General features: G+C 40.7%; 2 protein-coding genes across 3 annotated transcripts in view; both read right to left on the bottom strand.

Moving 5' to 3' along the window:
- The window catches only part of LOC133413044 (cilia- and flagella-associated protein 99-like), an 8792-nt gene extending 3857 nt beyond the window's left edge, over nt 1–4935 (bottom strand). The window contains exons 1-7 of the mRNA XM_061696925.1: nt 4822–4935; nt 4483–4627; nt 4309–4403; nt 4124–4230; nt 3863–4040; nt 2437–2517; nt 2273–2341 (exon numbers count right to left, since the gene is read on the bottom strand). Coding sequence (XP_061552909.1) covers nt 2273–2341; nt 2437–2517; nt 3863–4040; nt 4124–4230; nt 4309–4403; nt 4483–4627; nt 4822–4935 — 789 coding nt within the window. The remainder of the gene's footprint in view (nt 1–2272; nt 2342–2436; nt 2518–3862; nt 4041–4123; nt 4231–4308; nt 4404–4482; nt 4628–4821) is intronic.
- A 1998-nt stretch (nt 4936–6933) lies between these two features.
- Nucleotides 6934–13698, bottom strand: LOC133413242 (cilia- and flagella-associated protein 99-like). 2 transcript variants are annotated; one of them, XM_061697349.1, is made up of 15 exons: nt 13410–13698; nt 12651–12795; nt 12463–12557; nt 12286–12392; nt 11902–12064; nt 11722–11802; nt 11568–11636; nt 11407–11493; nt 11246–11331; nt 10198–10402; nt 9953–10097; nt 9699–9850; nt 7706–7911; nt 7387–7567; nt 6934–7291 (listed from the first exon to the last, which is right to left on the bottom strand). In XM_061697349.1, exons 1-15 carry the CDS (start codon nt 13521–13523, stop codon nt 7184–7186), a joined length of 1944 nt encoding a protein of 647 aa, XP_061553333.1. In that variant the 5' UTR covers nt 13524–13698; the 3' UTR covers nt 6934–7183. The 2 variants fall into 2 exon arrangements, with proteins under 2 accessions (XP_061553333.1, XP_061553332.1); XM_061697348.1 differs by lacking the exon at nt 13410–13698 and having other exon boundaries at nt 12651–13010.
- Nucleotides 13699–13732: the final 34 nt, after the last annotated feature.

Here is a 13732-nt window from a genome sequence, read left to right as displayed (position 1 = left end):
AGCTTCCAGTACAGTACAAAGTTACTGTAAATAAATATAAAAAAGCTTAACTGTTTGAAATTTTCACATTTTATCCAAACTTACCATGCTGGTGGTGTCATGTTGACATTGTGTAATGTACAGTACTCATCATAGGCGAGTCGCTTTCATGAGCAGCAAGGAATTATTGTGCTTCCTCGTTGCAAATACACTGCCAAAGGGGAACAGCTTGACACAAACAACTGTTACTGTAGCAAAAATAGCATCTTCCAGCATCGTCCAGACTCCAAAGACTTTTTGTATTTTGTATTCTTCAGTCATACCGCTCTCTCTCTCTGCCATACTCTATGCACAATAGACAATAGATAGAACCATCGTCACATGGTCACCACCACATTCAACATGGCGGCGACATACTGTATGCACTGGAGGCACGTCTTTTGGAATTGGATCCCGTCATATTGTATATCTGTAACCTGGAAATACGTCAGTCCCATTCTCTGCCTGCATTGCGTCACAGCGCCAGTAAACAACAGTGGCCAGTTCTGGAACTAACAAACTTTGTCCAAGGGATTTGAAGTGACAAATGTAAACAATTTTTGGACACATTGATCAGTCACAACGGTCCGTTTTATACCATATCCGTTATATCGGGGTCCGTTTTATCGAGGTTCCACTGTATACAGCTTGTGTGGCAGTATAAATGTACTGTCCCCTAAAGAAAACCCTCAACACATAGCCATTAATTTCTAAACCAATGTTAACAAAAGTGAGTACACCCTCAGCCTCTGCACATGACACTGAGCATGCACACTCAACTTTTTTGATTGACCATTACGAGGCCTTTTTGAGTTAAGCCTGTCCTGTAAAACTGCTGTATGGCCTTGCTCCAGCTCAGTTTCAGGGTGTTGGCAATCCTCTTATAGCCTTGACCAGGGTTCTGCAACCCGTGGCTCCAAGGCCACATATGGCTCTTTCATCCTTCTGCTGTGGTTCCAAAATAAATAATGAGTATTAAATTTAAATCAGTTTTTTATTTTAGTGCGTTCATTTTTCAAATGTGACTCTAAATTTGAAGATTATGGTGATCTTGTAATGTCAAAATAAAAAGTTACATTTTTTGTTGTTGTTCAAAATATGCATCACAACTTTATTTAACTTTAAATGCAATTAAGATATTCAACCTCCGGTAGGTAAACCACAAGAAAGAACAGTTAATGCTGCATGCTACATGAACTACTGTATATTAAAAACAAGCATTGCTCATTCCTCGCCGTGCGCTGAGGTTCAAGAGCAAAAATCACATTAACCAGGTACAATAAATATTTCAATTGGCTATTATTTTGCAAATATATATTTTACATTAAGTGAAATCGTCCTTTTTAATTTAAGTTGATAGCTGACTCCACGCTCCACGTGATATAATAATGACGGCACACAAACGCAGGCAACATTTTTGGTTTGCATTTTTGGTTCGTTGCAGGTGGATAATTTAAGTTTGGCTTTATTTTCATGAATATGAGGAGGACTCAAATAGACTGACTGTTAATTTGAAAGTATGCTTGTACCAAAATGTTTTGTTTTCATTTACTTTTTTTCCTGTGGGAGACATTCCCAAATGGCACTATTTAAGGTTGCCAACCTTTAACATAGGCCATCTTTATGTAGAGCGAAGAACAACAATCATTTTTTTCCAGATACTCCGTTGTTTCTCATGAAGTGCTGGATTAAACTTTCAATGACCAGTATGTGAGAACCATAACACCAAATTTCACACACCTGAAACCTTGTAACACTAACAAGTCATATAACACGTGGGAGGGAAAACGGCTAATTTGGCTGATGTTTTCATTTTGTGGTGTACTCACTTTTGTTGCCAGTAGTTGAGACAATGGTTGTGTGTCTAGTTATTTTCAGGGGACAGTAAATTTACAGTTGTACAAGCTGTACACTCTGACTACATCAAATTTCATCAATGTTGTCCCATGAAAAGATAAAATTAAATGTTTAACAAAATGTGTACTCACGTTTTGTGAGTTACTGAAATAACACATGGCTGATAATATATGCTCTGTCCAACTGTCAGTGTGTCACTATGGCGAGTGATACACTATGCCGAGGGAATAGTACTATAATGTTTGGGTTTTCAAGTTTGTACTGTGGCATGTTGTACGTTAGAATACAGTATATGGACAGTTTAGGTGGACATTTCACCTTTATTAAATGTTAAGTTCTCGTAGTGTCAAATGGACAAGTATTTTGTAATATGCCCAGCATAGATATTGGTCCATACCTGTGTGCAATCAGTCCTTCTTGGTCTTGCAAATCCAAATTGTTTCATATTAACCTCATATAGCAGCTCCTTCAGCCAAGGACAGACAGGATGTCAGTACAATCAGTTAATTGGATGCCTTTAATGTACAGTATCTATCTTTTATACATGTTTAGTTGTTGTACCTCAGCCACTTGATGGTTCCTTTGCTTGATCTCTTCTAAGATCTGGATCACTTTTGGAGTCCTGTAAGTGCTGCTGGGTATCTACAAATATTACAGGAGAGGAACATCATCACAAACTATCAATGAGGAGAGGAACATCATCACAAACCATCAATGTCAAGATCAATAACATGTTTTGGTTGTTCTATGGAAAATGTAGGCCAGGGATGGGCAACTTGGCGGCCCACGGGCCACACTCGGAGTGTACCCTTGATTAATTTTGGAAAAAAAAAAGCAAAAAAATGTTTTTGTTGAAAATGATAAACTTGTTTCCTGATCATTTGTAGTTTGTAATATCACCGTTCATCACTAGCAGTTTGTATGTTCAACAAATTTAAAGGCAAGCCTATGTCCCTATTTTGCTTAGAGATGCTGTCAGCCCATGAGTCATAGAAGACAAACGGAGGGTCTTTCACCTCAGAGGGGAACACTTTGTCGCATAATTACCACAAAGAGCACACTAGCTAGCATCATATATTTGGTAAGATGCCAAATAATGTTTAGTTTAGCGTAGCTTACAATGGAACTGACCGGGAGGTTACTACTGTATATCGCACACAACTCGCAGTCAGTGTTTCAAAGTGCAACATAAATGTAAGCCAACAGTTAATTAAGATACACATATTCAACAAACTATGGGTAAAATAAACACTTCAACAATAATGATTAACATCCTTACTATGGCAAAAATTCAGCATTGACTGGTGTAATGCATGCTGGGAACCCAAGTTAATGTGAGAAGTATACTGGACCTGCCAATCTCTCAAATCAAAAGTACACAAATAGTGCGGATGTTCACAAGAACTGTTGATAGTCTGTTTAAAGCGCTCGAGGAATTACTAAAATGTGTGTCCTCCAAAAACATGGACATTTACAACGCCACTAATAGTGTTGCAAACACACGGGACTTTTTGATTGACATGCAGGACAAACGTAGTATCATATAAAAAAAATTAAGTGAGTTGATGTTTTGAAAAAAAATATGCACGAGTTCTTGCACTTAATGTTGGATTGCAGCAGTTGTATGCTTTGAATTATATATATTTTTTATGTGAGAGCCCTTGCACTGGGGGGGGAGAAAAAAAGAAAAAAAAAACACAATGTGGCTATCTTTGGTTTGCTTTGAATTCTTTGTTGTTGAAGGGTTAGAGCATGAAATATACTAAGATACTGTGATGTACACTGGTCCAATAAAAAAACAGACATGCACATATTTTGCCCATATTTAAAATGGCATTTTTGTCATACATCTGGTTAGGAATGTGCAGTCCTGTGTGGCCCCCTGCTACCGCTGATGAAAAATTGTGGCCCCCTCCATAATTGAAGTTGCCCATCCATGGAAGTTTACATGAATTCAATTGTATTCAGAACTGCAGATGGGGCTGACTTTTTTGTGTTTTTCCGGCAGAGGGCTGAGTTGAGGCTGACGTGCAGATGTTGATTTAGGTTTAACAAAGGAGAACTCCATAAGGTCAGTAGTTTTTGGTGGAGCTTTCCGTAACCGCATCCCTTCCGATACTTTGGCAGCAAGCTTCTCCATGAGTGGCTCAATCTCAGAGCGCTTCCTACAGCACAAAAGTGATAAAGAGCTTTGGGTCTCGTGCCTTGAAAACTTCCCATTCATGTTTTCATTGAGTTCTTTCATCACCTGAGCAGAGGCTCAATCCAGTGGTCCTTCACATATGCAACATCATAGACACGATTCCACTCATCTTGTACCCAAGTGGTGAGGTTCATAAAGAAGAAACTCAGGAACTAAAATCAAGTACAATACATAATAACGTACACATTGGGCTATAAGAGATTGTCTTTTAAATGCAACACTATTCTTACATTGTGCATGCTTTTAATGTCCAGAGATCTGACAATGTTGCTGAAAGCCTGAAGTCCAAGGTCGTCAAAGTGGAATATGGTGAGGTAACATATCACTGTAAACAACATAAATACACCAACAGTAAGGTTTATGTTATTTAAAACTGCGACAAATGTGTAATTGTTTTAACTTACCAACAAAATGGTTGTGATAACGTTTGGATATAAGTTTGCCACCCTGACCAAAGAAAGGATTGATGACTATGTCCAGCAACTTCTTGTACTCGATGCATCCAGAGACGAGATCAAGAATGAACTTCATAGATTCAGGTTCCATATCCTACAAAATGAATGCAGCAATAATGACATCCATAGCTACAAAGTGATATTGCTCGACTGTCAGCGGACACATCCATGCAGGTAACCGTTCATTCTGACTTCCAATGCCTTTGTACTCCGTTTTTTGTATGTTACAGCAGCCAACAACCACAATGCCAATGTGTTTTTACTTGTTCCATAATCATACTGGTTTACCTGCAGATGCTTAGCTGCATCTTCCATAAAGTCATCCAAACTCGTTCTCCCTGCAGTGAACTTGTCGAGCAGCACAATGGCCTCCTTGGCAAGCTCCCCGTGGCTTTTCGCCATTGTACGCAACACTGACACGAACGTTTGAGGAATTCCTCAACAGTTCAAGTAGCAGCTGAGACGTATGTGCAAGTCCAATGTCCAGGCGGAGTACGGTAAATCCCCCCCCCCCCCCCCCCAAAAAAATGGGGGGTCATATTACGTATTAATTGTGACGTATTCGCAAAACCTTGCGCTGGTTCAATTGGAAATTCTTATATTCGCCATTAAACTTGCTCACATATTCTTACATTCGTGGCAATTATTCACAAGATAAGTGGATTCTAACTGTGTGTCAATGTGAAAACTGTTGTTTTGTTTTGTTTTGTTTGTCTTATCTTTGGTAATACAACGACCCGGAAGGGGGGAGGGGTGGGCGGGACTGGACGTTATCTGACAGCATCACCCGAATGCATCATGACATGAAAAAGTTGGACGTGCCTGTCGTCAACTATAGAAGTGTTCGGTCGGTGGTCGATTCAGACAGAATAAAGATTATGAATACCCTACGTCATTATGATCAATTAGCTCATGCTTGCAGACGTTTTGGTACCACTTGCCGGTCGCGAGCTATTAGCCTTGGCATTCAATCGACTAATTTCGAGGCTGTGAGTTAGCAGGTACCACCTTAGAAGGTAAAGAGTTTTCGACATATCATGTTGAACATTTTTTATTATTTTTTATTTTTTTGTCTACGTGCGTGCGCAATTTCTTCTCGTTTTTAACAGTTCCCGTAACATTGTTCAGTGAGTTCAAAACCAGACTAAAGGTAAGAGGCATATAATTACGTCATTTCTTAACACTGTCGTTCAAATTTGAAGTATGATTGTGCATTGTTGATGTCACACCCGAGCTCAACATAAACGCAAATTACGTGCCACTGATGTCGTCCCTTGTAACATCTTTTCTTGTGTGCGCGTGTTTCATTGGAAATCACCCACGACACTAGGAGATGTCACCATGCTGTCACGATGCTGAATAAGCCTATCATCTCCTCTAACGTCGTGCTGTGTTTTTCAGTATTTTATCTTTTCTATTCCGTTGGGCATGGTGGAGGGGTTTGTGTGTCCCAATGATCCTAGGAGCTAAGTTGTTTGGGGCTTGATGCCCCTGGTAGGGTCACCCATGGCAACCAGGTCCCAGGTGAGGGACCAGACAAAGGATGGCTCAGAGACCATCTATGATTAATAAAATAAATGGATCTAGGTTTTCCTTGCCGAATGTGAGTCACCGGGGCCTGGGCCCGAGGGCGAACACCTGGTGGCCCGATCCTGCACGCACGGGGCCGACTCGAGAGGCATCGTGGGTCCCCATTCCCACGGCCTCATCACCTGTGGAAAGGGCCAAGAGAGTCGGTTGCGCAGTGAAGAGGGTGGCGGCAGAAGGCAGGGACCTTGGCGGTCTAGGGACATGGAATTTCCCCTCTCCGGCAGAGAAGGAGACCAAGATGGTGTGTGAGGTTGAGAAGTTCTGACTAGATATAATTGGGTTCACCTCTACACAGAGCTTGGGCTCTGGTGCCAGTCCTCTTTAGAAGGGTTGGACTCTCTTCCACTCTGGATTTGAACCCGGGTCTTCAGAACTGTGAGGAAGATGTGCTAACCGGTCGGCCACTGTGCCGCCTGATCCGAAAACAGTTTAATATAATTTCAAACTAGTCTTGAAAAATTATTCTTTAAATAAATTACATGATATGATTTAGAAAAAATGCAGCATAAGTGCATGTGTACATGAGTATGTGGCCGAGACTGATCAGTAACTTAAACTAGCCACTGCCACGTTTGATCTGTGATTCAAAGTTTTTTTCAATGGGGGCACAGGGGGAACTCAAGGCACCAGGGTAGCTAAGGAAGTCCCTGTAAAGGCTTCTGTTGTGGGAAAGCCCCAATTGTATTGTATGTATTCTGCATTCATAAAATGACATCATGCAATATACAGTGTAATCCTTTAATCGCAGTAGCATTCAGGTCACTGTTTCTTAATCAAATCATTGAATTCAAAAAAATATATAATCCAGTTGTTAAATGTCCATCTAACTAATAAAAGTGTTTTGCGAATGATGATTATAGATTACAACTACTAGTCATTTACACTACATCCATTGAGCAGACCAGAGCAAATAGAAAAGACTGAGTCGGCGTCATTTAGTTGAAGACAGATAATCCTCAAAATCGAATTTTTAAAAATCCAATGAATGTTCTGAGGACGAATTAATCTAGGAGCAAGAGACCATACATGCAGACATTCTAAAAGGCCTTTTTGCATGCATTTATTTTCTGAGTGGTCCCCGTTGTGATACAATTTGAGAGTCTTTCCTCTCGATGTACTCCTCTAAACTCTGCTCCAAGTCCTCCCAGTTGATCTTCTTCAATCCAGACTATCAAAACACACAAAGACGACAGAGAGATAGTAGTCGGGGCAAACAGCAAAGCAATGACAAATAGCCTTGACTGATGTTGATTTCATACTCACTTTTCTGTGGGTCTCTGTGTTTTTAAGAGTGTTTGCTGCTGCCTGCTTTGATGGTTTGCTTAAAATTGTCTTCATTTTTTGATAGTCTTGCTTTTTCTCTTCAAACTTCTTTCGCAGAGCCATGATTGTCTCCTCTTGAGTCTGCTGCAATCTAAACCTGGCTTCCTTTTCCTCTTCTTTCCTGTAATGTAACAAAACTAAGATTTATGTACGCATATCGAGTAATGGACATTGTTTATGACCATGTACTGACTGGACCTCAGAGTCACTCTTTAAGAGGGATGAGAGTCAAAGAGTCGAAGCACCGGATTTTGCTGACCTGAGGGCCGCGGCCATTCCCATGACTCTACTGTGGAGGTTGATGCTGTCCATGTCCTCCAACAGCAGCTGCTGCTTCTTATCTTTCTCCTCTAGGATGCAGTCCCTTTTCTTCTGCTGTTCATTCACGTCTGCTTCCTTCATGAAGAACAGACGCTCCTTCACCTCGGCGTGGGACAGCTCTCCTAGCAGCTCATGACCTGCAGTCTGATACAAGAGGTAAACTTTGACACATTGTTAACTTCTACTGTATCTTTAGCCTGTTTCACACAGAGATCCTGCAAAATGAATGCATCAGGATTGCAATGGACAATCAGGCATTGATACAGTACATCCGTGCCATCTATACAGAACCCAACTAAAGTGGGATACACACATAATAACTGGGCCAAATTTGAGCATAATTTCCCCCCTTGAGATCAAAGGACTTGCTGTTTGGATGTTTCTGAAAAAATACTCTGTGGTCTGGGATTAGTGTGTAATGATACCCCTCCCAACTCTCAGAGTTTGTCCCTCCAATATACTCATTCAACCTATAAGGTAACAACATTGGGCGACAGGCAGAGTCCATCCTGGTCTTGTCGCCAGCCAAACGCAGGGCACATAGAGACAAAAAAACCCCATTCTCACATTTACACCTATGGACATTTAGAGTTTTCAGTTAACAAAACATGCGTGTTTTTGGAATGTGGGAGGAAACTAAGAGTACATGGAGAAAACCCATGCAACAAGTATGGGGAGAACCTGCAAACTCCACACAGAGGGGCCGGAGCCCGACCTCTGAACTGTGAGGGAGATGTGCAACCCATCCACCACCGCTCGCCTTTCGCTTGTCACATGCGGCCGTTCGGGCTCCTTGTGAGGAAAGAATAAAAAGAAAGAATCTGGGCTGAAGTGATGAGAACACAGCCGCAGAGCTTTCGGCAGCTCAACTCTTCCGACTGCATCCTCCCAACTGTTTCCTCAACTTTCTCTCTTTGGGTAAGATATGAATGCTTTACCTCCTTTTTTGCATTTAGTCCGGATTGGAAATTGCATCCAAAAACGGCGCAGTATGGCGTTTTTAACTCTTTTCGCTGACGATAAAAGTTGTTCACAAGTGGCTAGCTTAGCTCTGCAGAGAGCAGAAACGAAACAATTTTACAACAGCCATTCTACGTCATTCCTTTGCCCACGCTAAAACATGGCGGCAACAGTGTATCAAATTATGGTAGATATTTTTATTTATTTATTTATTTTAACTTGTAGGACTAAATTATAAATATATATACCACTGGATTTCAGAAGAAGAGGTCCATCCATCCATCTGTCCATTTTCTGTACCGCTTATCCTCGCTAGGGCCGCGGCCGTGCTGGAGCCTATCCCAGCTATCTTTGGGCAAGAGGCGGGGTACACCCTGAACTGGTTCGCCGGCCAATCGCAGGGCACATATAAACAAACAACCATTCGAGCCTATCCCGGCTGACTCTGTGCGAGAGGCGGCCAATCCAGTCGCAGGCCACATAGAAACAAACAACCATTCACACTCACCTTCACACCTACAGTCAATTTAGCGTCTTCAGTTAACCTACCATGCATGTTTTTGGGATGTGGGAAGAAACTGGAGTACCCGGAGAAAACCCACACAGGCATGGGGAGAACATGCAAACTCCACAGAGGCGAGGCCAGGATTTGAACCCCGCTCCTCAGAACTGTGAGGCAGATGTGCTAACCAGTCGGCCGCCGTAGTAGAGGTCAGTAAATGTATTTGTCATTTAATTCAGCGCTCTCTTTAAATTCATACCCATGTCCTGGCAGTGTGGAATATATCCATAGACTATATACACGGATGGCTGTTACAGCTCTGATAATACCTCCAAAGGTAGAGAATATTATTGGGTCGACTTTGTCCGCTGTTCCATATCAGCTTATACACAACAAAGACAAAAGAAATGTCATCTTTTATGATGGGTTGTGTGAGCGGGGCTTTACATCCATCTGTCCTCACACTCACCTCTGTGTCATCAAAATATTTGAGCCTAGTGAGAGGACAATATTCAATTGTGTGGAGTTCACTGATGGCTTCAAACTTCCTGTCGAGCTCTGCCTGCGCTTCCTCTTGCGCTTGACGAAGGAGCTCTTGACTGTGCTCTGATATTTCCTTTACTGTTGTGATGGAATAAAATACAGTATATTGTTTTCAATAGTAAATACGATTCAACTGATCAATGTGCTTTGAAACAGCATGTGTGGCGTTTAGGTGCTTACCGACACTTCGCTTGAATTTCTTCACCTTCTCTTTAGCTTTTTTGGGGTTCTTTTTACAGTTCTCTGATACTTGTTGCACCAAGTCTCTCTTTTCGTTTACCTCCTGCATTATTTTCTGTACAGTTTTCAGTTTCATCCGAGACGCCTGCAAGAAATCCATGAAAACAAAATAGTAACTAAAATAGTTATATCAAAACCTGTTTTAATCTGGAGTCTTTAATCAGTGGTTAATAGAGTGTATCCACCTCTTCATTTTTGAGCCGAGCAGCCCTCTTTTTACACTCTGTTGCTTTTGTGCGTTCCATCGCAATCTCAAGATGGCTGATTAGTATGTCCGCATGTTTCTGATCAATCATTGCTGTCTTCTCTCGATGCTCTTTGTCACGCATTTCTTTTTGCCACTGAAGAAAAGAAGAGGGCTCATACGCCCCTTTCACCAGATTATCTAACCTGTCAACAAAGAGAAAAGCACGTAGAATTTTATTTTAATCAATAAAATATTCAGTTCTATTGTTGTGTTTAGTTTTTCCCAATTATCTAATTTCCTCATATATCGACTTGGAACACTGCTTGTGTTTATCACGCACGGAATAAATCCACTCTAATATTTGATTTTTTTCCAACTCTTCTTTTCAAAGATTTTAGCAGCTTTTGGTCTGGAATGTTCTACACAGCCCCTCTTTTAAAGTCCACTGTGAACTTCACCTTTACAGATGCCATGTCTGCTGTTCTCTGTTCTGACACATCGTAGTATAAGAGCAGCAGCACAGTTCTGGTTAGCACATCTGTCTCACAGTATCTACTGTGTCTAGTTTCCATGTTCTCCCTGTGCTTGTGTGGACTTCTCCAGGTACATCTTAGTTTAATTGAAGACTAAATTGTCCATAAATGCGAATAGGTGTTTGTTTATAAGTGCCCTGTGATTGACTGGCGACCAGCCCTGCGTGTGGCCCCAGCTGGGATAGGCACAAGCAGTGTGACCCTAATGAGGTGCTTTAGAAAATGGATGGATGGAAAAAATGAGGCATCTGCTTGGGTTGTGGCGTTTTTTTGTTCAAGTGGACGACACACCCCACAATTCTTTGACGCACGGCATATTTTGGAATGAAGGCCACTATTTTGAATCAATGCAGAGTTTTTCGTGTGTTAATTTGGTACTGGATATCAACAGAAGTTTTGTTTTCTGTTGCGATGTTTACATAGTTTACAACTACATTAGTAACGAATGTACAGTACATTCAAACAAACTACTAATCAAGCTTCGGAAGTTGGAGAAAAAAAAAAAGAAGCTACCTCTGCAGCTCTTCCTCCACCTTGCGGTCATGTAGCGCCCTCTGTCGCAGGATTGTGGCACTGTTGAGTTTTACAGGCCACGTTTTCTGACACAAGTGAGGAGCAATTTAATATTCATGATACAGACTTTTTTTTTTATCCACTAATGCTGCCATTCTCACCTTATTACTAGGAGAAGGCTGACTTTTAAAAATGGAATTGAACTTGAGTTTTGTGTCCAACTCTTCCTTTATCTTGGCCATCGCCCTCTGCATTACACATTCGAATGGTCAGTTATCCTTTCATAGTTTCTCCACTGCTAACATCAGAAGCTAGTCCATACCATTGTGTTTTCGGACTTTTGAGGTCTTGCACATTTGAACGGTGTCATATTAGCCTCATACAGCAGCTCCTTTAGTGAAGAGCAGACAGAATGTCAATACATTGTGCGTCAAAGTGGGAACAGAATTTTGTGATAATGGTAAAATATGCGTTACCTCTGTCATTTGATGGTTCCTTTGCTTGAGATCGTCTAATATCTGAACCTCTTTTGGAACTGTGTACATGCTGTTTGGTACCTGCAAAAGTCACAAACTCGTGTGAAATTGTGAAATCTTATAACCTGTTTTGATTGTATTACAAAAACATGCAAGTGAATATAGTCATACACTTCTTACTGGTATGTATTTTTCTGGCAGAGGGCTGAGCTCAGGATGAGGTCGAGATGGTGGTTTACGGTTAAAAAAAGAGAACTCTACAGGCTCGGTGGCTTTGGATGGAGAGTTTGGCATCTCACCCGCTCCAAGCCTCTTTATGAACATCCAAATCTTGGAGCGCCTCCTAAATGACAAAAGACTAATATTTTCAGAATCAGAATTATCTTTATTTGCCAAGTATGTCAAAAACACAAGCAATTGGTCTCCGGTAGTTGGAGCCGCTCTACTACGACAAGAAACAGAAAATACTTTTGAGACATAAAAAGATAAAAACACACTACGGAGAGTCACTGAGCAATTTGATTTGAATTTTGATTAATGTTTTCATTGACTCATTTTTAGCACCTTAGCAGTGGGTCAATCCAGTGGTTCTTCACATACTGGGCATCATAGATACAGTTCAACTCATCTTCTATCCAAGTGGTGAGGTTTGTAAAGACGAAACTCAGGAACTACAAGCACAGTATACATTATTGTACATAATACACAATAGATTTTGTCTTTGTGCAACAATATTCTTACATTGTGCATGTTCTCAATATTCAGAGATCGGACAATGTTGCTGAAATCCTTAAGTCCAAGTTCATCAAAGTGGAATATAGTGAGATAACAGATGACTGAAAGCAACAAAAATAGAACACAATGTCAGTCTTTTTTTTTTTTTTTTTTTCATTTCAAACTCAACCCAACGACCAGTGGAAATAACTTACCGAGAAACTGGCTGCGAAAATATTTTGATATGTGTTTCCCATCATGGCCATAGAAGGAATTGATGATGATGTCCAGTATCTTCTTTTGCTCAATACATCCCGAAACAACAATGATTACAAACTCCCTATGCTGAGGTTCCATGTCCTGGAAAATGTGCAGCAAAAGTGTCATTTTAAAGTCAATTCTGCTACATTGTACTGTCAGTCCCTTGTAAAAAGCAGCCATATCTTGCTTGCTGTTCATTTTCATATCATATCCATCCATCTATCTCCTATAGCGCTGAGTTGGAGTGTATTTTCACTGACTTTGGACAAAAGGCGAGGTACACCTTGGACTGGTCACCAGCCAATCGCAGAGCACAAAACAACCATTCAGACTTTCAGTCACACCTATGGACAATTTACAACCTTCAATTACCCTAACATGCATGTTTCCCCCCCATGTGTAGTAGGTACCCAAGCCCATACAAGCACAAGAGGAATTTGCAAACTCTGCACAGCTAATATTTAAACCAAGAACATCAGAGGCAGACTTGTTAACTGTTTACTGTGCTGTATTATTATGTAATGTATTTATGGTAAACACCATGAAGATAATTTGTAAAACCATTTAAGTCATTTGTAATGCCTAAATGACACACGTTTTATTTTACATATTATTTTATTATTTTGTGTTTATTCTAAGTACCAAAAATATGATTTCTATATAGTATTGCAACATTTCACTGACCATAGCTGATTCTGGTCACATTAGCTTACCTTCAGATCTTTTGAAGCATCTTCAATAAAGTCGTCCAGAGTCTGTTTGCTAGCTGGATACTGATCAATCAGTGCAATGGCCTTCTTGACAAGCGGTCCATAGCTTTTTGCCATTTTACTACAATACGAACAAAGCTTGAAATAACGTTCTGGAAATGTTCTCACCTCGATATGATCAATTACACACAATGTCAAATAATGTATATTTGCATTAAATACACCCGTGCCCGCATTTTTGTAAAAAGAATGGCCGAATGCCGTTTAGTTTTGTTTTCCTCTCGTTGCCGTGGTGATGGGTTGCGTGGCGACAATCATGTAAACAG

The sequence above is a fragment of the Phycodurus eques genome, chromosome 14 (assembly GCF_024500275.1).
Source record: "Phycodurus eques isolate BA_2022a chromosome 14, UOR_Pequ_1.1, whole genome shotgun sequence".
Taxonomy (NCBI): Eukaryota; Metazoa; Chordata; class Actinopteri; order Syngnathiformes; family Syngnathidae; genus Phycodurus; species Phycodurus eques.
Note: the sequence above shows the minus strand (reverse complement) of the source record. Positions and strands in the feature narration are given on the sequence as shown.